Source organism: Sinocyclocheilus rhinocerous, unplaced genomic scaffold, assembly GCF_001515625.1.
Source record: "Sinocyclocheilus rhinocerous isolate Xijiao unplaced genomic scaffold, SAMN03320098_v1.1 scaffold365, whole genome shotgun sequence".
NCBI classification, from domain to species: domain Eukaryota; kingdom Metazoa; phylum Chordata; class Actinopteri; order Cypriniformes; family Cyprinidae; genus Sinocyclocheilus; species Sinocyclocheilus rhinocerous.
In genome coordinates this window covers 1,217,839-1,241,443 of record NW_015659915.1, presented here as the reverse complement: position 1 = coordinate 1,241,443, position 23,605 = coordinate 1,217,839, and the positions used below count along the sequence as shown (strand labels likewise).

Here is a 23,605-nt window from a genome sequence, read left to right as displayed (position 1 = left end):
ATGCTAACGTCCGATGCCTGGAGATGTAGAGGGAACCGGCGGTGGGAGTGGCGCAGTGGGTAAGCTCAGCTGTTGTAATTGGGTGGAGAGCTCGGACACCTGCGCTACCAAGGGTTGCACCGCCCTTCCCGTAGCTAGCATCTGCTCCTCCTGACGATCCATACGTGTATTGTTGTGGTATAAAAAGTTCTGCAGATCCGTAGCATTCGCTGAATCCATAATGTGGTCAGATCGTTCTGTCAGGGAGAAAGAATGAGGATTCAGTAGCGAATGTGCAAAACAACGTTTATTGGGAAACCCCAACAAGGAAGATGACGAGAGTCAGATAGGTGAAAGGTGGAGGTAACGAATGAGTCAGTGAGGCCATGAACCGTGACAGCTTCATTGAAATAAAAAATTGGATGTCGAAAAATGTTCTGCAGTTGAATGACTCCAAGTCAGAAGTGCTTATAATTACCCCATGCGTCCCCAGTAGTGCTAGTATAAATAATCTCTCCTGTAGTCTGGGTGTCTTATCTAATAATGTTCTAAAAGAGGCTCGCAACAAAAAATTCAGAGACCCCTAAATACAATGAGTTGCAATAGTCCAATCTCGATCAAATAAATGCATTAATAACGTAATTTCTAAGTCCTTGAGTGGGAGGACAGATTTAATTTTGGCAATCATCCTAAGCTGAAAGAATGCGGATTTGTTTAGCAAATTTCAGTGTTGGGTCAAAAATGACTCACAAATTTCTTGCTTGAGTGCTTACAGTGTTGGTTATAGGACCTAACGTTTTAGAGAGGATATTGGTACATTCAGATAAACCAATAACTAAGCCTAACCATAATTACATGTAGTTAATTAATATTATTCAGTACTTATTTGTGTAATTACACTGTTGATACAGTGTAATTACACAAATAAGTACTGAATAATATGGCCTTAAAATAAAGGGTAAAAGAGAAACAAACAGAAAACCCCATACAGGTTCTGAATTCACATGTAGAGTTGAGTCCTGTACACATATTCAGAGTGACTGTCCTACAGGGGAGTGTTATTGTCAGATTTTAAAACTGATGTCAAAGTTTATGAGCCTGTATGCCACCTGTACAAGTGTTATTTTTTGTATCTTTTAGATACTTTTAGAGTTTTCATTAATAGTTTGATTTAGTTTTCGTTTTTATATTTTCTGTTTTCATTTTAGGTAAAGTTTTAGTAATTTTGTTGTGTGTAGTTGTCATTTTTAATAGTTATGTGTCTATACACTATATAGACACATAGCTATTAAAAATGACAACTACATATATAGTTTTTATTCATTGTTATTTCTGTTTTAGTTTTAGCTCTTTAAGTACTTAAAGTTAAACTAAATGAATGTTTTAAATTGTTTTAGTTAACTAAAATAACCATGACCTGCACAAAACGTGTGGTTTTTGTTCCTAATATTTGGCTCTGGTTGGATGCTAAATACTGAATGCAAAATTAATTTAGACAAAATATATAAGTTGTGCAGGGTGTGTGAAACTTTATGCATGATTGGTGCTCCAATTTTACGGAAATCGGCCTACTTAAATTCTACAGAAATCTGCATAATTTAAGTTCTTTGATGTATGTAAAATCTGCAGGACTGTCCCAAAAAATGAAATTAAAATTGTGCTTTCTTAAAATTGTCCACTTTCACAATTGAAATGTTACTTTATCTTTAAAACTGAAGTGTCAATTCTGTGACACTAGAATCGCCAAAATTAGAATCACAAAAATAATGCCTGTTTTCAAACAGGTCTCCCAGTTGGGCTGCTTAAACAACCAGATTGCAATCCTTTTTCAATTCTGCCCATAGTAATCTACACATTTTCTAACTATCAGTTTGTCATTTTACCCAGTTTGAATCCTTTGATTCGTATTTATTTGACAGCGCGATTCTCCCTGTGTTTGTGTTTCCCAGGACTGAATGTGGGATGTTTCTACGTTGTTTCCACTCTGTTGAACAGGATGATAATAGAGCATTACGCTGTGAGTCCTGCTGTCAACATCCTCGAGTTCTTATCATCCTCATCCACTCTATAGACACAGGATAGCAGTAGCTGAACCTCGAAATGATGCATATGCACTAAAAAAAGTATCACAGTATTGCCATGGTTTTTTTTTTTTGGAAATGGTACGATTGTAATAGCATGGCATTTTTTGAAGTACCATGTACATATCATGGTCAATGATAACTGTTCAGTACTATAGAAACATCACCTTTTTTATTTGTTAAAAACATATAATGTGTCATGCTATAAGTTCACTGTGAATCTCTGAATCACATTCTTAGCAAATGCTCCATGAAAGTCTGGCAGTAGTACTCAATTTCAGCTCAGACTCAGTGTATTGGGTCATCTAAACACCGTGGACTGAAGTGCATGAGAACATGGTCTTACAGGGTGATATATTAAAGATATCTCAGATGTCATTATTGTCTGAAGCACAGGGTGAAGAGGTGAATGCTGGGAGAATTGGCTTGACTCTCGTCATCGCTGGCGTGGTTGGCTCTCTGCTCTGTGGAATCTGGCTAGACAAGACCAAGACTTATAAGTAAGTCATGCATTTTCTATTGTTTCATTTCCCCCTGAGGTCCACATATCATGATAGCAAAGTCTAATACATGTAATGTCCAATACAGTTTTTCACCGTATATAGTAGGGGAATTTACCGTTAACCATTTAACAGGTTTTTACTGTAGCATTTTTACAGTCTTTTACCGTTAAATTCACGGTCATTTTTGATAGAGTGACTTTTCTCCCCAAGACTTTTCCTACAGTAATTTGTTAAAACCCTTAACTTTGACTCATGTTGAGCAGCAGAATGCCTGTAATGCGCTTTCCTCTATAACAGAGCCTCTGTTTCTCCTAATCTGGTCATGTGTGAGAGGATTTACCAGGACAGATCAGCGGTTACTGGGTTTATTACTGACCTTGATTCAAGAATGGGTTTATGGAGAACACTCTCTGGTCTTTACTCTCAATCCTAAATATGTGCTTTCACCCTTGTAGAGAACCAATAATTAATCACTGTTACTGACGTTATTTCAGTCCTGTCACAGTAAGCTTGGACTTAATTTACTTGTAATTTGAGTAGCAGCTGAGTAAATTCTGGTTGTAACAGTGTACCGTGTGTGCAAATCACTCACTGTAATTGAAATAAATATTGTGATAAAGTATTTTGTCAACCCCACTAAATTCAAAATGTTTCAAGGTTGAGCATGATGGGTTGAAGAGCACTGCAAAAATGTCTAAATGCCTTAGTCTAATTGTCTAAATATCAGTCCACCACACTCATCATTTAGAGTCAATATTTTTGTGCTTTGTGCCAAGAACAATATTTTTCAGTAATCAATTAATCAATGTTTTTTTTTTCCATAACAGAGTAAAACAATTGAGCTCTCTAAGGCCAATAGAAATGTAATGTAAGCAAACTGCAACATAGGTATATCATTGGAAAACATAATTGGAAAAACATGCCTCTACCAAGATTTTTTGCAAAACTCCAAAAAACATACCAAGAAATACAATTCTCTTCAGTTTCCAGCTGAAATGAACACTACAGGCAGTAAAACACCTACAATTGTTATTCCTTTTCACACAAATGATTACGAAGGCAGATTATCAGTTAATAAAGACTTATTTTTGCACAGCTCCTTGCACATTACTATGTTATGACCTCAAAACCACATATTGCATGATTGTTATGCTTTTCCGACATAGTAAACTTGCTCGGTAGCGCACCTGGTACAGCATTGCACTTGTGATTGTGATTGATGACTAAATGTAAATGTGATTGTACTCAGGTACTCGAGTCCCGTGAAACATGAGTTGTGATCAAAAAAAGCTTATAGACTTGTAGAAACAAGCTAAAATGGCATAGCTGATTTGTTGACGCTATTAGGTTTAGTTGGTATTTTAGTTTAATATATAATAGGAAGTAACCTTTTGGCATCACTCACTGGACATTTCACTTTGAAATGTTGCGAAACGTGCAAGAAGCAATGTAATATCATCTTGCAGAAATGTGCCACAGTCACGTTTTTTTTTCAATGAGTCTGGGTTGCATAATACTGAAGGCTTCAAGAGAAGCTTGCATCAGTTTGTATTATACCCACTAAACTGAAGTCAGGCTCAGATTCATGCCAAGACCCTTACTGTATACGCATACTGAGTTGACTAAACTTTAAAAAAATATTTTTTAAAACTAGGAATTAGTTTGAACTTTAAGCATGTAACTTAACTTTAACTTCAAACATTTGAAGTAAAAATGACCATTTACATATTGCTGTTTATTTGTGTTAAATAGCTTCAAACAGTGAAGTCAGCATTACACATAGCATATTTGGTAACTATATATATATATATATATATAAACCTGATGTAAATAATAGGTTGTTCAGTGATGCCATTTTTTTCAGAGTAGGAAGAAAATGTACCTTTAAAATTAAAAGGGCCCAAGACCTCTAATTACCATAATTGCATGAACAAAACACATATATTTAACTAACTAAACAACATAAACAAGATTAAATGGAGCTAAAACCTCTATTAATTCTAAATGACAGCTATTTACACAGTCCCATACATATTTAATGTATTCAGGAGCAAGGGATTATGGGTTTCCCTCAGCCACACTGCTTGGTAGAAGATTTATGAAGGTCTTTTCAACTCAACTGTACATTACACCAATCAGTGCACTATAGAAATCAGTGCTGTGTTTGTCTTGTTGCTTGGCAAACTGAATTGAAGAGTTGTTTTTTTTTTTTTTTAAATGTAACCTGTTTCTATCAACGAAAGCACGAGTTTAAGTAAGGGAAGCATGAATAACCCATTTAAACAACACATGTTTTACGCTGTCAGATTATACGGCTCTAAAACTGTACAAGTGAAGGCAATTTGAATATCCTTTGAGACACGAGCAGCATTTGCCTCATGGAGAAACTTTCCTGTTTGCAGAATATTGATTAGCAAATGTGTTCTCTGTTTCCAGAGTTATCATCCACCTCCTGATATTAATAGATGGTGATAGGTTATGTAAGACAGTTGCTCATATGTTTGTCTGTGAATGCATTCTTTCCGTATCCATCACGAAGGCTCTTCAATGTAGTGGTCTCTCTTATCTCTTGTGAAGCGCTGGTTTGATAATTGCCTGTTCAATGAGCACACATCATCCTGGTGCTTGTAATCGGCTCAGAGTCGTTTGAGTCAGAATCGCCCCCGGCAGATCCCAACAGCAGCGGTGAAGTGGGGCGTTTTCTTACGCGTGGTTGTACTGAACGGCTTCATAATACATTGTTTATTTAGAGGGAGCTAAAGACACAAAAGACCTACTTACATGTACAGGAATTTTGTTTTTCCACTGAGGCTGGTTATGATTAAGAAATACATGCTTTTCCTAGAAATATGTGTGGATGTGTGCCACAGCGGTCTGTCGGATTCTTCAGACATGAGACAAATCGCGTCCCATAACTTAACATTTCCACTTAAATATTCATCACAGATGATCACTACAATGTTCTCAACACAAATCTACCATTTAGTTTGATTTTCTCTTTATTTGATAAAAAATTGACATTACGTCATCACGCACTCCTGCAGAATGAGGCTGTTCTCAATAACTCAATACCTATATTCAATTTAAATGAAAATCCATATTTAACTAAATAATATATGTGTTTATTTTAAAAGTAACATAGCTACCATATTCTGACAGAAATAACAGGTTCATTTTGAAAATATACCTTTTTTACTGTAAAGTTTTATATGTGACTGTGTTCCTACGTCTTGTAAACACTGTCAAATTCAATTAAATTAAATTCATTTCTAAAATCAGGCAATATCAAAACCTCTTCATCTTGTCTTGATATTGACTTTTTTTTTTTCTTCTCGGATTTCACCTCAATTGTGTTACAGGGGACAGACAAGGATGATGAGATGCAGATCTAGTTGTAGTTTAAAACGTTATTAACAAAATAAAAGGGAATCCAAAAATGGCAAGAAACAAACACAGCAGCTTTACACATGACATGCAAAGACAATAACGGCAAAGGAACTAAGGAAACTGAGGGCATGTAAATACACAGAAAAATAAGAAACTTAACAAGAGGGATGTAACGGTATGAAAATTTCCTATCACGATTATAGTGACCAAAATTATCATGGTTATCAGTATTATCACGGTATTGTTAAAACGTGATGGAAATGTTCAAAAAGCACTGACACATAAATCACTTAAAGTTTTATATTTAAAATCAACAATCAACAAATAAAATGACTTTTTGTTTGCATAATCACTAAAACAATATTATCTGAATTGTTTAAATGTGTAGAATCCACATAAGCTTGTTTTTCATCAACCGGTCAAAATTTACAGCAGGGCATGCAAATTCGGTCTGTTTTTTTGGCCAGACAGAAACTGCTGCACACAGACTGAATGTGAATGTAAGTCTCTGTAAATCCACTCTCTGACAGCAGGTGGCGCTTATGGAACAGCAGAATTATAGCTGTTTCCCTTAATCTCCATGGACTAAGCAGCATTGCGATTAAAACACTACTTTATTAGGTATTACATGGAGCGAAGTGGGAAACAAAATGCCATCGAATCTTTTCTGAAGACACACACGTACATTCATATAATTAATTAATTCATATATTAATTTGTATAATTCCCTTAACACTCTTTTAAAACCCTCCCAGCTTTTCCGCCCTGTTTTCACTCAAAACGAAACTACTCTGCATGCTCTGCGCACGTGAGACTGTTACTTAAAACGGTGCTTTATGCCGGAGAGCATTTATTTATCCTCAGTTGTTCAAATCACGGTAATCGAATATGGTTATAATGATAATTAAAATTTGAAACGGTAATACTAACCGTGGGGAATTTTATCAGGATTCATCGTCAAACCGGTAATCGTTAGACTTACATCCCTACAAGACACAGATGAACATAATCAATCAACCAGCAAGGACAACGGGGCTTTGGATGACCTCCATGGTGGGAATGAACTAACTTAGGGAGGCTTCCATGGCCGGGATGCTGCATCTTGGAAACTGGACTGGCAGAAATGACAGACCTTGGAAGCTGGACGAGACCAGTGGGGGAGGAAGGATTCTGGAAGGGACCAGTATCTTACACTAGCCAGACGGGCCTGACAGAGGAAGAGCTTTGAGGCTGGGGAAACAGGTGGGACTCCAGGATGTTGAACTGGATTAGTGCTCCTTCTGGAACTGACATGGTGGCTGCCTCTAGTCTCCAGAATAGACATGGTAACAGGCTCAGGCTCCAGGACAAACATGGCTTCTGGCTCTAGCTCAATGATGAATATCTCTACTGGCAGAAGGTCCGTGGCGAGCATGGGCTCAGGCTCTGGGTATGTGGTGGGTGCATGGTGGTCAATGTCATTCTCCACCTCACCCATGTTGAAAAAGGAGCTGTTTGTTGCAAGCATCAGCTCAAAGTCAATACATTTCCCTTGAGGATCACATACTGAAATAGGAAATTGGTGTTTTAAATTGTCATTAGTCCAAACAAATGGAGAACCAAAGAAGTCCTAACAAATGGATAACATTTAACAGAGCCCCCAACTTAAGAAGCAGATCCCCAACAACAAAACCAAGAGTCCAGGAGGGAGGTGGAGCTGAGGTGGACTGGGGGAGGGATGGAGGGCCAGGCCTCTGTGGTGGAGGAGGGCCTGGAGACTGAAGCCAAGCCAGCAGAACAAGAAGCCATGCCAAAGTAGGGAGCCAGCAGAGCAGGAGGCCAGGGCGGAGCTGACAGGACAAAAGACCGTCTCAGCAGAACTGGAGACCACCACAGCGGAGCAGATGGGGCTGAATATCCCCATGGTGGAGAAGATGGAGTTTAAAGACCACCACAGCAGAGGAGGTGGAGTTGATGGCCACCAATGCAGAGCAGGCAGGACTGGAGACCGCCATAGCAGTGCAGATGCTGAGAAACTCCAAAGACCAAAGATCATCAAGACAGAGCTGATGGAACAGAAGACCACCAAAATGGAGTTGATGAAGCTGAAGACCACCACGGTGGATCAGCCACAGCTAGAGATGACCAATAGAAGACCATCACAGAGGAACAGGTTCGACTAAAACGGACAGCACAGAGAGGTTAGAAACGGCCTCTGTGGTCGTGACAGAACAGGCACAGAGTTTGAGAACACCCTCCTTGGCTGTGACAGGACAGGCAGCTGGTCCAGTGTTGGCCTTCATGGCTGTGACAAGACAGGCAGGGAGTTCTAGGTGACCTCGGTGTTCATAACAGAACAGGCAGGGAGTTGTGGAGGACCTGGAGTGAATGGCGCTGCCTCTGGAGGGTCAGGAGCAGACGCCGCCACCTCGGGAGGATCTGGAGCAGACGGTGCCAACTTGTGTGCAGACCAAACACTCAGAAAGGCAGTGGCCTTTTCCTGGGAGCGCTGCAGATGGTGGAAGGACCTCTGAGACCACCTGACTCAGATGTGCTGGAAACACGGCGCTTGAGAGCGCTGAGGCTGTGGGGATGCTGGCCACTCGTACCGACCTAACCGGTGGGTCCCACCCAGCAACAGCTTACCAACAACCAAAGACAATGACTGACAAAGGCTGACTGAAACACTGGGCTATACACACACACGGAAGCTAACATGGAACTAGACACACCTGGTAATACAATCAAGGGGACCAATGAAACAAAAGGGCTACAAAGGAACTACAAAAACAGGACACTGGAAGTACAATTTAAAAGTCCAAGCAAACTGAGAACATGTAACAAGCACGCATACGAAACGCAATAAACACTGTCTTGTTATCTTGCGCTCGGATGCCTGAAGTTTCATGAGTTCGTCTGCCCAATCAGTCCTGCTTGATAATGGTAAACAAACTTAGCTTGTTGTACTCGAGGGAGCCTTGAACCCGAGACTCGGCTCAAGCGCTAAGTAAGAACCCCCCTCTATGGATGTACGCTGTGGAGGAGGAAAAAGAAAAGAGAAAGAAAAGAAATGGAGAAGGAGAAGAGGAGGCGGAGGGATGCCGGAAGAATTGTCGCTGGGATGGAGCAGCGACTTCTTTTTATATACGCTCGCACCGATGATTGACAGGACTGAAAGATTAGGCTCCTTCTGAACCTATATTTGGAACTTCATTTAGTAACATTATCGTGTGAGATAGTTCTGAGAAATAATTATACAAAATCATTTTGATGACGGACTTTTGCACAGGTAAAGTCAACAAACTGTCATCCTGTGTGAGACAGAGGAGATGGATAGATGCTAGGTCCATTGTATTTCTTGGCCTAGTATTCTGTCATGGTGCAATCAGGCAAAGATAAGTAGATGTGGATCTAGTTAAAACTTAACACTTAGTTAACAAAATACAACAAAGAAAGAGAACCCACAAATGGTGAGAAACAACAAACTTAACAGCTTTACACACAACATGCAAAGACAATACCAGACAAGGCACTAAGGAAACTGAGGGCATGTAAATACACAGGAAAACAAGGAGCTTAATAAGACACAGGTGAACATAATCAATCAACTGATGAGTAACTATAGAAACCAAGGGGAAAAGGACATAGGGACTACACATAGGAACAGCAACCAAAACAGAACATAACAGATTGTATGTGCATATATTTTGACATACTGATAGTGCTGACACCTGTTGAGTGCAATCAGAAACATACATTTTTTGAGAAAATGCCACATGGAAAAAGCAGAAGATGTAGGCCTACCCAAATGTAAATGATTGATTAATGATTACTTGACACATACTTTTATTTCTGCACTTCTGTACCTTGTCTCATTGAATGTATGAAGATGTTTAAAGATTAAACATTCCAGTGAACATGTTCTGTGAATTAAACTATTACTATTAGAGTGAATGACATACATTTTGGCAGTTTAACTTGTTAATATTTGTCTTGCCAGGCAGACGACGCTCTCAGTGTATCTGCTGTCGTTTGTGGGGATGGTGATCTATGCTTTCACCCTGAACTTGGGTCATCTGTGGGTTGTGTTCCTCACATCAGGAGCGCTCGGGTAAGAGCTGCAGACAGTGACAAAAAAACTGCAGTGGACACAGAAGTGTTGTGACATTTAAGGCACAGTGAAAATAAAAAAAAAGATTTCCTTAGTTTTTGTCTTGCTTTCCACTACAAATATCTAAATATTTTTAAATCAAGATACATTTACCTGAGAAGCAAAATTACATATAGTCTTGTTTTCTGGAAAATGTATCAATATTTAGTGAGTTTATGCAAAAACAAATTTCAAAATTCAAAAGGAAAACATTTATTTTTCTTAAACTACTTTTAGATATTTTTTTCTTGTTTTAAACATAAACTCACTCAATTTTAACTTGTTTTTCAGAAAACAAAACGTAATATTTTGCTTCTCAAGTAAATGTCTTTATTTAAGAATGTTTAGATTCTTCTTGTACTGTTAGTTGTACTGTAAAAGACAAAACAAAATATAACAATATAAGATAAAAATACTAAGAATTTTTTTTTTGCAGTCTAGACAACAAAAGATCAAAACCAGTGTCATTAGTTTAAAATAAATATAGCACAAGTGCACTTTTCATGCTAAAATGCATTTACACAAAAATAGTTTGTTAGTCGTTGAAATTATAAAAACGTAAAAGTATTATGAGACTGTGTGGTTGCTAAATGTTCCTGAGATGTTTTTTAAGCTTAAAGTGACATTGTTACACTGTAATTATACAAATAAGTACTGAGTATTATTGTAACACTCGGCCTAAATAAGGCCGGCTACACAAATAAAACTGTCCTTTTACCTCTTTAAAAAGAGTTAAGACACAATAAACACCACAGGTATCAAGATTGAATGCCAACCCAAAGTGTATTAAATGAAAAGACACAGAAAAACGATATATACAATATATACAATAAATGAATGGACGTGCGTTCGTACTGTTCTTTAAAGTCCAAATTCAAGTTTAATTCAATTCAATTCAAGTTTATTTGTAAAGCGCTTTTCACGATACAAATCGGTGGCAAAGCAACTTTACAGCAAATTAAGTTTCTACAATATTTAGTGGTAGCTTATCAGTGGTGAATGTCAGTTAATGTACATATGGCAGAAATGTACGGAAAAATCAATTAAAGACGTAATCAAACTGTAACGAGGCGACAGAGACGAGAGACGTGCGGATCCATTTGCAAAGCTTTATTCATTGAATGGTCAGAAACAGGCGAGGGTCAGACAATGGCAACAGGTATATTGAGGGCAAGACACAAGAGTAATCCGATAAACAGGCATAGGTCGATCAATGGCGAACATAATCCAAAGGGCTTGACAAGAGGGGTAATCCAAAAACATGAGCAATAGTCCAGGCGAGGTGCAAACACGGTCCGAAACAGCAAGGCAAAGGGTAAATCCAAGATACACAGGCAAAAGATCAGGAAACAGGCAATGCAAGACTTTGACTAGACTATGGAAACTAGAACTAGAAAACTTAAACAAGGACAGGGAACTGGCTCCGTAAAGTAGCTACGCTAAACAGCATAAACGCTAAAACAATACTCGGCCATTTGAACAGGATCTGAGTGTGTAAATATAACCCAGAAGGGCGGTGGAGCAGAGGCGGAACAGGGGGAGGGATGGAGGGCCAGGTCCACGTGGAAGTGGAAAAACCGTGAACTGAAGCAGAGCCAGCAGAGCAGGGCACCCAAGCGGAACCAGCGAAACAGGAAGCCAGGGCTGAGCAGAGAACCAGGATGGAACCGGCAGAGCAGGGAGCCAGGGCGGAGCAGACGGAGCAGGAGCCCACCACGGCGGGGCAGACGATGCAGAAGACCACCACGGCGGAGCAGACAGAGCAGAATACCACCACAGCAGAGCAGACGGAGCAGAAGACTACCACAGCGGGGCAGACAGAGCAGAAGACCACCAGAGTAGGACAGAAGACCTCCATGACGGAGCAGAAGACCACCAGGGCAGAGCAGATGTAGCAGAAGACCACCAGGGCGGAGCAGATAGAGCCGGGAGCCATGGCAGAGACTGGGGCCTAGGGAAAGCAGAGACAGACTACACAGGCAGTGCATTCATGGTCTCAGGGACCGAGGCAGGGAACACAAGAAGTTCATCAATAGTCCCCCTGGTGACCATTGAACGGGCAGACAGCTCACTGATTGAAACTGGATAGGCAGACAGTTCACAAACAGGCTTACTGACTGGGACTGGCAAGGCAGACTCTTCAACAGACACATTTGGGAAAACAGAACATGCAGACAGTTCATAAATGTTCTCTATGGCAGTGACAGGGTTAACGGGACAGACAATGAGTGCATTTATAGTCTCTGGGCTCATGACAGGCAAGTTTAAGGGTTCAAAGGCGGGGTTTTGGGCTGTGACAGACAGGGCAGTAAACTCGGTGTTAGTTTCCTTGAGAGTGACTGGACAGATAGACAGTTCAATATTAGATTCATGGACTGTAACAGGACATACAGATAATCCAAAATTAGGTTCGTGTGGGAGTAGTGGACCGGCAGACAGATCAAGACCGGGTGCATTGATTGAAACTGGACTTGTAGACATTTCAGTAAATGATATTAAACAGGCAGACAATTCACAGTCAGACTCAGTTGAAACAAGACAGACAATTCAAAATCAGATTTGACTGTAGAATTTAAACCAACAGACAGTTCACAGTGAGATGCATTGAGTGACACTAGATTGGCAGACAGTTCAGTGATTGAATCTGGACAGACAGATAGCTCAGAATCAGGCTCATTGACGGAAACTGGATAGATAGACTGTTCACTAGGGGTCTCTTTGGCAACGACAGAAGTAATGGGGCAAATATAGAGTTCATTTATGGTTTCAGGGTTCATGACAGGCAGGGTTAAGAGTTTACAGGTGACCTTTTTGGCGGTGACAATGCTACTAGGGCATACAGAATCTTAATTTAAAGTCTCTGGGGTCGTGGAAAGGGTAACGGAGCAAACGAAAGGTTCATTCATGGCCCCCATGGCCATGACGGGTTTACTCGGGCATATAGCAAGTTCATTTGCAACAGAACGTCATGAAGTTCGCAGCCAGCATCCTTGGTTGTAACAGATAGGACTGAGGGTTCATAGGTAGCCTCCTCAGCTGAACCGGGACAGGAGAAAAGTTCATAAGCAGCCTCCCTAGCCATGACAGGACAGGCAGGGGATTCACTAACGGGCTCCATAGCCATTACAGGACAGGAAGTGAGTTCACAGCGAGCCTATGGCGACGAAGCCTGCCAAAGCCCGCCAGAATGGGCGGGGCATCTGGCCATATAAGTGGCCGTTCGCCACAGGATTCTCAGATTTCTTCTCCTTCAGCGACGACTCTACGCTCATCGCTGATCCTGAAAGCCTGCTCACCGTTGACATGCCTCGCAGCTGGATTGAGATCTCCCTGCTCGGCTGACCGGCTCTCTTCGTGCCTCAGCATCGCAGCAGTTCCAGTCCTGTTCCCCTGCCGCCATCTGGCGATTCTGAAAGAGCTTATTTCTAACAGGTAAGCCCTAAAAGAGCAAATTCTAGCGACGAAGGGCAGTGAGCTATGCACTTACTGAGACAGAATGCTCACTCAGAGCATGAGTCTCGCTCTTCTCCACTCGTGGACCGCCTTTCACTGAAGGCAGCTCTGTCAGTGTTTCACGAGCAACTTAATCCTCCTAGGCAGATGAAAGCAAAATGCTGCCAGCTTCGCATTTGTGTGTGCGTCGCTGAGCCCCGCCTCCCCCGCTCTTGTGTTTCTCTCCTCCCAGTTACTCGGAGGTAGAAATGACGAACTCGCGGGTATGAACGATCAGGTTTGAGTGATTTAATGCCGGCAAAGCCCCCGCATGCATCACTCTCCATGCAGCTCTTTGATCTGCCAGTGTGTTTACACGTGGGCATCGGTGCCCCCTCATTGTCGAGCGGCTCAATCCTCCTGGGCGGTTTGGAGCAGAATGCTGTCACCAATGATTCAATATCGCTGACAGCTTTGTATATGAACGTGCCTCTCTCCTGGGCCACGCCCATGCTGAGGCTGCGCTGCTGAGACAGACCGCTCTTACAATGAGAGTTCATGTCTCACTCTGCTTTGCAATCGGCTCGACCAGCCTCTCAATTTAATCCAACCCCTTGACCATCCCTGTAATGCCAGTCTGGGTGTTGGAGATAATAAAACGAGGTTATTCACTGCAATTCGCTTGGATACACCGCGATTCAGCTGCGTGGTTCCCACCTCAGCTTAGAGCAAAGACGCACACGTCCTGCGCTCAGAGGTGATGAATTTGCTGACGATAGGAGCTGTAGAAACTCTTCCCCCAGCACAGAGTATATATACTGTAATATACAATTATATATATAAACAAAATATACTGTATATACAATAAATGAATGGACGTGCGTTCGAACTGTCCTTTATAGTCGAATGTTGTGTGTGTGTGTGTGTGTGTGTGTGTGTGTGTGTGCGTGTGTGTGTTTTCGGTTCGGCCTCTCCGGTGAAGTATAGTGAGTCCGGGAGCACATAGAGGAACAGGCTGTCCTGTGATAAAGTTGGACTATTCCTTAAGGAGAATCCCAAGAGTCACAGCAAAAAAAAAACAGCAGAGTGTATGAGACGATCGATCTTTGATTATATTCCAAAATGAGCACGTTGAGCGTTGCTGCTCGAATGCCGATAAACCGGCTTCTTTTATCGGAAGTGTAAAATCAGCAGATTCAGATGACATCAGTAGATTCCCTGGCGCGTCACGACGGAACTCTAGCGAGAAGAAACAGGGTCCACAACACTCGACGAGGAAAAACAAACAAAGGGACAACGATAACAGCTGAGATATATCAACAATCAAATTAGCATTTTATCAACAGCTTTATAAATATCTCCCTCTTGTGTGGCCGTGCTACATTATTAATTAACATCATGCATTTACTGTAAGGTTAGGGTTAGTTGCTTGTAATTCTGCATAATTTACAGTTTTCACGATAGCAAGTACATGTAACAAGTGTAACGATGTCACATTAAAATAATGTGTTATCAAAATGCAACATTCTGGAAGGAAAAGAGTTTGTGTCTGTTTAGAGAAAAGTTTAACTTTTCTCAGCTTTGTCACAGTATACGCTTACATCACATTTCTTCCACTCTGACCAAAGTGCACATGTGCCAGTGCTCGTGCACAAGTATAAAAACATGGCAGAATTTCACAACAAAAGTCCATTTCACTCTTAGAGAGCAAACATCTAATAATGAAATATTGTAATTTATGAAAGATACTTTTGCCCCCAGTATGGTAGTGATGCAACATTCTGGAAGGAAAAGAGTTTGTGTCTGTTTAGAGAAAAGTTTAACTTTTCTCAGCTTTGTCACAGTATACGCTTACATCACATTTCTTCCACTCTAACCAAAGTGCACATGTGCCAGTGCTCGTGCACAAGTATAAAAACATGGCAGAATTTCACAACAAAAGTCCATTTCACTCAAACATCTAATAATGAAATATTGTAATTTATGAAAGATACTTTTGCCCCCAGTATGGTAGTCACAGCGTCAACTAACTGAACCATGCTAACCAGCCAAATCTTTACCTCATGATTTCTACACAGACTGACCATAAAGAAATTTTGTGGATCAACATCTAATTGTAGTTCAATCATTACAACTTTTGGAATAGTTTAACCATGTTAACTGATATGACAATGTTGTTAATGTATTAGGCCTTGGCAGACTAGATCTGCTACGCACACTGCTGCAGAGCCAGTATGGACTTGCTACTGCCAATAGATACACAGACATGCTGCTGTTAGCATGTAAGATATGCTGCTGCTGCGTGGATAGGCACACATAAATCCTGTTGCAGATCTAGACAGGTGGTGCTGGGGGAGGTGGAGGGTTTCAGAGGAACTCTAGTGCCCTACAGGTCCAGCATACAGCCAACACTGAACCTAACTATTAAAATATTGAGAATCAGAAGAGGCCAAGCAATGTGATTATTCATAAAGCATATAGCAGATTGCATGTAAAAGACCTATTAGCTTGCAACATCTAGAGTTTCATGAGTGAACTAGATGTATGTTTTTTTATGTTTATGAGTGCTAATGGCTGACTGATGAACTGTTTCCAGTATCAATGCATACAGTGCAGTTGTTTGGACCGGCTGATTCTTCAGTCTCTTCTGTCTTTGACCGCAGGTTCTTCATGACGGGTTATCTGCCGCTGGGCTTTGAGATTGCAGTGGAGCTCACGTACCCAGAGTCAGAGGGAACATCTTCAGGACTGCTCAACTGCTCAGCGCAGGTCATGCATCTGCTCTGCACTTTAAGATATGAGGATGAGTCAAATCTAAAAAGACATTCAGGGGACCTGTTTCCATGACTTACTGTAAATACATGACTTACATGGTTGCAATTTCCAAATTCTAAGGTATTGATTTAATTAAAACGTCTGTTGACATAATGCGTGTTGATCAATACATCAACTTAATATTTTCACTTATTCATTAAATATACATGCTAAATAAGTTATATTTAGCATGTGATATACTAGCTGTTAATTTGAACTAAAATAGATTAGTTGATTGCAGTGCCACCATTTAACAATTTTGAAACCCCAAATCTAAAAATAACTACTACAACAACTACCGTACTTTCTATCAATAAGCAGTCATTTGCAGTTTACTGAGGGAAAACTCTTAATACTTAATAGTGATAATGTGTTCCCTAATCTACCTAAAAATTAGTTTATACTACAAATTATTATGTTTCTCCAAATCAGTAGTTTGTTGGTTGAACATAATTTCAGTAGCGCTTAAGAAGATACGGAGGTGTATAAAGATAACAGCATGTTTATGGTACATGACATACTTGCTCAGGATCTTTCTGTTGTATGCAGATGTTTGGAATTGCATTCACCATCATTCAAGGCAAAATCATCGATCGCTTCAGCACACTGGCCGGAAACATCTTCCTCTGTGTGTTCCTCTTCATCGGCTCCATCATGACAGGTAGAAGCTCATCACATGACACTCATCATGTGACCACTAGATAACCGCTCCACTCATCTTCTGCACACGTGATGAATAGAGCATAACTTCAGTATATTGCGTCACAGTGGCACATACACACACGCAGGGTTTTTATATAGTAATATGAACGTACCATGAAAGCTCAGACAGTAGAGCAGTGGTGCTTGCAACACCAATGTCATGGGTTCGACTCCCAGGGAATGCATGAACTCATGAATTAAAGCATGTATCAAATGCATAAATGTAAATGAAATTTAAAAAGTATGTTAATTTTAACTTCAGACTATCAATTTATGTCTCTCTGCCTCACAGTGCTTATAAAATCTGACCTGCGGCGACAGAAGGCCAACAGTCAATCCCAGACAGAGGTGATCGCTGTAAGTATGTTTTAATTTGACCTCTATCTCTATCTCTATCTCTATTTGACCCAGTGTTACCTCTGTCGGCTTCTGTTGGTGTTGGTTGGCATGTATTCACCGATTAAATATGTTGTATTGGCGTTTACTGGGTCTTGGAAGTGAATAATTCAGTCAGTGCATCATTTTGGAACTGTTCACTCAAAAACTGAGGTACATACTGTAAGCTCAGATCAGTGAGGCCAGTGACCAATCAGTACAAAACCTGTGCTAACTGAAAGAAAACAAGTTGATAAATTGAATCCAATATTTGGTAACTAATATACAGCGGGTAAAATAAGTCACGTCACCATTTTTCTCAGTAAATATATTCTAAAGGTGCTGTTGACTTGAAAGTTTCACCAGATGTCGGTAACAACCCAAGTAATCCATACATACAAAGACACACAGATCACTGGGGTCTGGAATAGAGTGTCAAATACAGGAAACAGGGTAGAAATTAAAAAAGAGAGAAAAAAGAGAAGAACAACAGAAGAACTGGTGAGTGCAAACAGCAAACAGATGATCAGATGATTGGATTAACAAAAAAAAAAACTCAATGGGGCCATCTAGTGGTAAGAGCACAAGGCTGGTGACAAGGATTCAGGATGTCCCATGATCATTTGTGTAAATGTTTCAGTCGCCCAGTTATTGTAGTTGTCCTTCAGCCCAGTGAAGTTGCGGTCAGGCTGAGTGTTATGACGGGACGATTAGGTCTGACAGCGGAGCAGAAAGAGCTGGAGGCCACGGCCGAGCGGCACTTCATAGGACAGGGAGACCTTAACCAGTGACGGGATAAACTCAGGATCAAACTGCATGAGAGAGCTTCCGCTGTGAGAGTCTGACAGCTAATGCACTCAAAGAAAAGAGCCTGTTGTGTCTGGGGAGAAATAGTAAAACCATCCATAAACCTCAGGTTTTTGTCATCTTAAGAGAAAGAACAAAAATAAACACTGTGTCCATATGGCACAAAAAAATAATGGGGAAGAACTTGACTATACTAGAGGTGAATATATTGTAAGTTACAAACCAACAAAACTGTGCAGCCAGAGAAAATCAGGTAAAATAATCAAATATAAAAATAAACAAAAAATAGATGCATATAAATATAGTAATAACTGCACACACATCTCTTAAAAAGCATATCAGATGTGTTAGTTTGGTCAGTAAACTAGATCAAACAGTAAGCACACCAATGAATTTTCAGCTGAATTTGCCAAACATGAGCATTCTTGAGATGTGTGTCTGTGAATAAGCATGTAATAGATATGATTCTAAACAGATATGAACTTTATTCACATGCATACAGTAGAGTTGCAGAAAACGATATACTCTCTACTCAAAAATCTGCCTGATTTTTTATTTTTTATTTTTTATTTTTTTTATTTTTTTTCACGAAATGTGGTTGTACATTGAGTGTATATACACACACAGTATATCAAATCTCAAAATATAAACTATATCATTGCCCAAGTCTAAAATGCTAACTGTGACTCTAAGGCAAGAAGATATTATGAACAGAACATCAACATCATGATTTTCTGTAAAGCTGCTTTAAAAAAAAAAAGTATTGTGACAAGCACTTTACAAATAAATTTGACTTGACTATTTCTATCTATCCCTTTTCTTGGTTCATTTGTACAGTTGTAGATTTCTACAGTCAATTTCTCTCTGCATGAAGTGCATTTTCTTTAATGTTAGTTTATGTCAAAATTATTATAGTTCCTTACTGAGGAACAGTAGTGAATGTGAACGGATGCTTAATTTACCCTGTTTGTTTCTTCTGTTCAGGACTCATCCGTACATCCCCAAGATGGAAAATCGTTACCGGTAAAAGAGGTGAAGATGTAAAGACGGAAACCATCGGAATCACACTCAGTGTGCATCACAACTCCATATGAACCATTATACGCATAAATCCTCTTGAATTTCCTACACAGCCAATATCCTGAACAATGACAGCTCAGTTTACATACTCAAGCACAACCGAAAGTACGTTTTCTAACTTTACATTGTTCCTTCAGTGCTCCCACGTCACAACATTCAGTGGGAATCATTCGTGAAACACAAGCACAAAAAATTGCAGGCCGTTGCATTCAATTCAAGTATGGATTTATGAACAATTCACATGAACTGCTCATGTTTTATGTTGTAATGTGCAATTTTCTACACCTTATGTGTATCATGATGTTTGCATGATGGTCCGTTAGAGCTGACCTAAACTTTAGTTATGAGAACCAAATGATTTTAGCACTACAAGTACTAATCTAGTATAAAGTGTCTCTGTGACAGACACATCTAGATCTGATTCAGGAGATCTCGCTCTGTGTTCAGGTTAATGTGGAAGGTCAAAGTCCTTCAATGAAACCATCAATTCAATATATGGTGCTTTAAATGTGTGAGTGCCTTGTGAAAGAGCATCAGTGGTCAGTGGAGATGTGTGATGATACTCACGTCTTATATAATGCAATACTAACACAACAACAGTGCAGAACACAGGGAATTAGAAAAGAATTTATTTTGGGAACATCTGCAATGGTTTATGTGTGTTGTAGTGTGCAGTGTAATGTGTGATTGATTACGCCGAATGAAATCCAAGATTTTCTCTTACTCATTTTGGACTGCTGATTCCAAAAACTGTATCTGTTTTGCTGAAGCAAAGAAGAGGTTGAAGACGTCTCGCATTATCTGTTAATTACAAACAAACACATGATTCCTGTCTGAGCCACATTACAACTTTTTGTTCAATTCTCAGCCCATTGTCATGTGTATGGGATTATTTGATGCCTAATCCTGATTTTAAGGTCAGAATTATGGATAGAAGAAAATGCAAACACGAGTCTGATGTTTTTTTTTTGCTTTTACTGCATCCACAGAACATTACGGATTTTGTGGGGAAAAAAGAAGATATTCATAAACGTGTGTTTATGTGAAGTTTAAGAGACTAAATGTGACCCTGGACCACAAAATTGAACTACTTTTACTGAAAGCTGAATAAATAATCTTTCCATTGATGTATGGTTTGTTAGGATAGGACAATATTTGGCTGAGATACAACTATTTGAAAATCTGGAATCTGAGGGTGCAAAAAAATCTAAATATTGAGAAAATCATCTTTAAAGTTGTTCAAATGAAGTTCTTAGCAATGCATATTACTAATCAAAAATTAAGTTTTGATATATTTACAGTAGGACATTTACAAAATATCTTCATGGAACATGATCTTTACTTAATATCCTAATGATTTTTGGCATAAAAGAAAAATGTATAATTTTGACCCATACAATGTATTGTTGGCTATTGCTACAAATATACCCCAGCGACTTAATACTGCTTTTGTGCTCCAGGGTCACAAATGGAGAGTTTGATCATGTTTTTCCAGTCCTTTGCAGACTCTAAGTTGAAAGATAGATTTTTGATCCTTTATTTAGCCAGGAGAATCCCATTGAGACTTCACAATCTCTTCTTCCAGGGAGACCTGGTCAAATACTTTTTGTCATTAACTTTTTACATTTGACTGCTTTTGTTACTTTGGTAAATGCTTTAAAGCTGTACATGACGGAAGGTAATATGCGACACATTTTTGGGCAAATCAGCAATATTTATTTTTGAGATGCCATGGGTTCTGTGTAATAAACCAGACCACAGTCATAGATGTCTGTACAGAAAAGTGGCTTTGATATCAGTTTTTACACTGATTTTGAGCAAAATAGATGATCAGTCACAACTCAGACTTCAGTGTGTAGAGATGTTCAGTGTTAGTTAGTTTCAGTGTACAGCCGTGTTGTGATCAGATCATTGTTCGTGTTAGAAACGTGTGTGGATGTAGTCCTCTGTACTGTTATTGTTTGTATAAAAACATTTTGTATATAATCTAGGAATTCTTGGTGTCGTAAATTAAATCTGACATTCAGTAATAAAGTGATAACTAGTGGCTAAACTGCAAATGAGTCATGTAAACTATTCCACATGTGTTATAGAGAAACCACTGAGACATGACCAGAAATAAACATTCATGAACAGCACCTATTAAAACCCTTTCTGCTTGACAATCATTATTTAAACAAATAGAAATGTAACTACAAAATTTCCTCCAGGAGCTCAGAGCTGTCATCTAGACACAGAAGCAGCTCAAATGTGTCAGGCTTTCAGACTTACAATTGTGTTATTTCACAGTTTCCATCACTGCACTATCATTCGAAATCAGTAGTGCCCAAACTTTTTAATACAAAGGGTCAGAAATCAACATTGATTGATACTTTTTAAAAATGTAAATACTAGTGCTGTCAAACGATTAATCGCATCCAAAATAAAAGTTTTTGTTTACATAATATGTGTGTGTGTACTGTGTATATTTATTATGTCTATATAAATACACACACATGCATGCATATTTAAAAAAATGTTTATATATTAAATATATTTATATGATTATATAATTTATATGAATATAAATATATGCATACATGTAAATATTTTCAAAATATATGCTGTATGTGTGTGTCTTTATATAGACATAATAAATATACACAGTACACACACACATATTATGTAAACAAAAACTTTTATTTTGGATGTGATTTTAATCGTTTGACAGCACTAGTAAATACACAAAAAACTAAACATCAATATATATTTTTATATATTATATTGTTTTTTGCACTTCAATTTAGAAACAAAACAAGAAGTTAAAACAAAAATATCAATTAGAAATGAAGATATTCGTGCATCTCAGTTAAAATAATACCGGTACTGTAATTGCTTTTGGACAATTAAACTTCAAGTAACCATATAAACTTATTATTATTTGAATATTACACAGATTTTAAAGCAGTACAAAGGTAGTTCGTGCATCTCATATGTTTTGGCAAGCAGTTGCTATGGGGACAGGCATGTAACCAGTGAGCCATCAGAAAAGATGTGTGCTGGGAGATGATGCTGAGATGATGCACAGAAAGTGATGATGCTGGGAGAATCACTCAGTTCCTCTTCTTCTGACGGGCTCCCACTACTTCCTGAGGCTCAACGGCACACTGGAAGCCAATTAACATGCCCACGATAGAGAAACCTACAAACACAAACACTGTTATAGGCCAGTATATGAAGATGATACGGACTCTTCAAATGCTGATCAATCCAACAACAGAACTGATGATAAATATATTTTTCCTTTACATTTCTCTCAAGTATGGAGTATGTATTTGAAAGTCAGTGTTTGTACAGACACAAACTACTTCAAGGTATCAGATCAAATCTACCTCCATGCTGTATATTTTTGTATGCAGGTGTACACTACTGTTCAAAAAGTTGGCAATAACTGATTCTTTTAATTTTTCAAAGAAGTCTCTTCTGCTCACCGAGGCTGTATTTATTTGATCAAAAATACAGTATAACTGTGAAATATTATTACAAATTAAAATAAGTGTTTTCTATGTGAATATCTGTTAAAGTGTAATTTATTCATGTGACGTAAAGCTGTATTTTCAGCATCATTACTCCAGTCTTCAGTGTCACATGATCTTCAGAAATCACTAATATGCTGATTTGCTGCTCAAGAAACATTTCTGATTATTATCAATGTTGAAAACAGTCGTGCTGCACAATATTTTTGTGGAAACTGTGATACATTTTATTTTTCAGGATTCACAGATGAATAGAAAGTTCAAAAGAACAGCATTTATTTGAAATAGAAATCTCTTGCAACATTTTAAATGTCTTTACTGTCACTTCTGATCAATTTAATGCGTCTTTGCTGGATAAAAGTATTAATTTCTTTCTTCCCCCAAAAGTTTGAATGGTAGTGTATCATGGTTTTCAAAACATATGACATGGAACGACAGTTTTTAACACTGATAATAATAAGAAATATTTCTTGAGCAGTAAATCATTTCACAATATTACTGTTTTTACAATATTGTTAGAGTAATTTTATGTTCACTTGTCACCCAATAGATGTTACAAAAATAGGAGTAGATCACTCACTGGCTACAATCAGAGGAGCCATGACTCCAATGGTCAGAGGAGCGGTTTTATAGATAAACGCTTCGGACAGGAAGTGACCGAGCGCCAGAACAAATGTCCACAGAGTGATATGATAAAGCCTGAAATGAGGGCAAGAAAGAGACGTCAGCTTCATTCCAGCAGAGTTCACACACACACACACACACACACACACACACACACACACACACACACACACACAC

At 39.0% G+C, this 23,605-nt stretch overlaps 2 protein-coding genes across 3 annotated transcripts in view; one reads left to right on the top strand and one right to left on the bottom strand.

Moving 5' to 3' along the window:
- LOC107724244 (FLVCR heme transporter 2) overlaps positions 1 to 20,158 on the top strand; it is a 34,119-nt gene extending 13,961 nt beyond the window's left edge. The window contains exons 4-10 of the mRNA XM_016533080.1: positions 1,929 to 1,996; positions 2,457 to 2,560; positions 9,930 to 10,040; positions 16,175 to 16,280; positions 16,875 to 16,986; positions 17,320 to 17,384; positions 19,194 to 20,158. Of these exons, the coding sequence (XP_016388566.1) occupies positions 1,929 to 1,996; positions 2,457 to 2,560; positions 9,930 to 10,040; positions 16,175 to 16,280; positions 16,875 to 16,986; positions 17,320 to 17,384; positions 19,194 to 19,253 (626 nt within the window). The 3' untranslated portion in view covers positions 19,254 to 20,158. The remainder of the gene's footprint in view (positions 1 to 1,928; positions 1,997 to 2,456; positions 2,561 to 9,929; positions 10,041 to 16,174; positions 16,281 to 16,874; positions 16,987 to 17,319; positions 17,385 to 19,193) is intronic.
- A 1,941-nt stretch (positions 20,159 to 22,099) lies between these two features.
- erg28 (ergosterol biosynthesis 28 homolog) overlaps positions 22,100 to 23,605 on the bottom strand; it is a 2,884-nt gene continuing 1,378 nt past the window's right edge. For both annotated transcript variants that reach the window (XM_016533097.1, XM_016533096.1), the window contains 2 exons: positions 23,385 to 23,503; positions 22,100 to 22,470 (listed from right to left, as the gene is read on the bottom strand). In XM_016533097.1, coding sequence (XP_016388583.1) covers positions 22,382 to 22,470; positions 23,385 to 23,503 — 208 coding nt within the window. In that variant the 3' untranslated portion in view covers positions 22,100 to 22,381. The remainder of the gene's footprint in view (positions 22,471 to 23,384; positions 23,504 to 23,605) is intronic.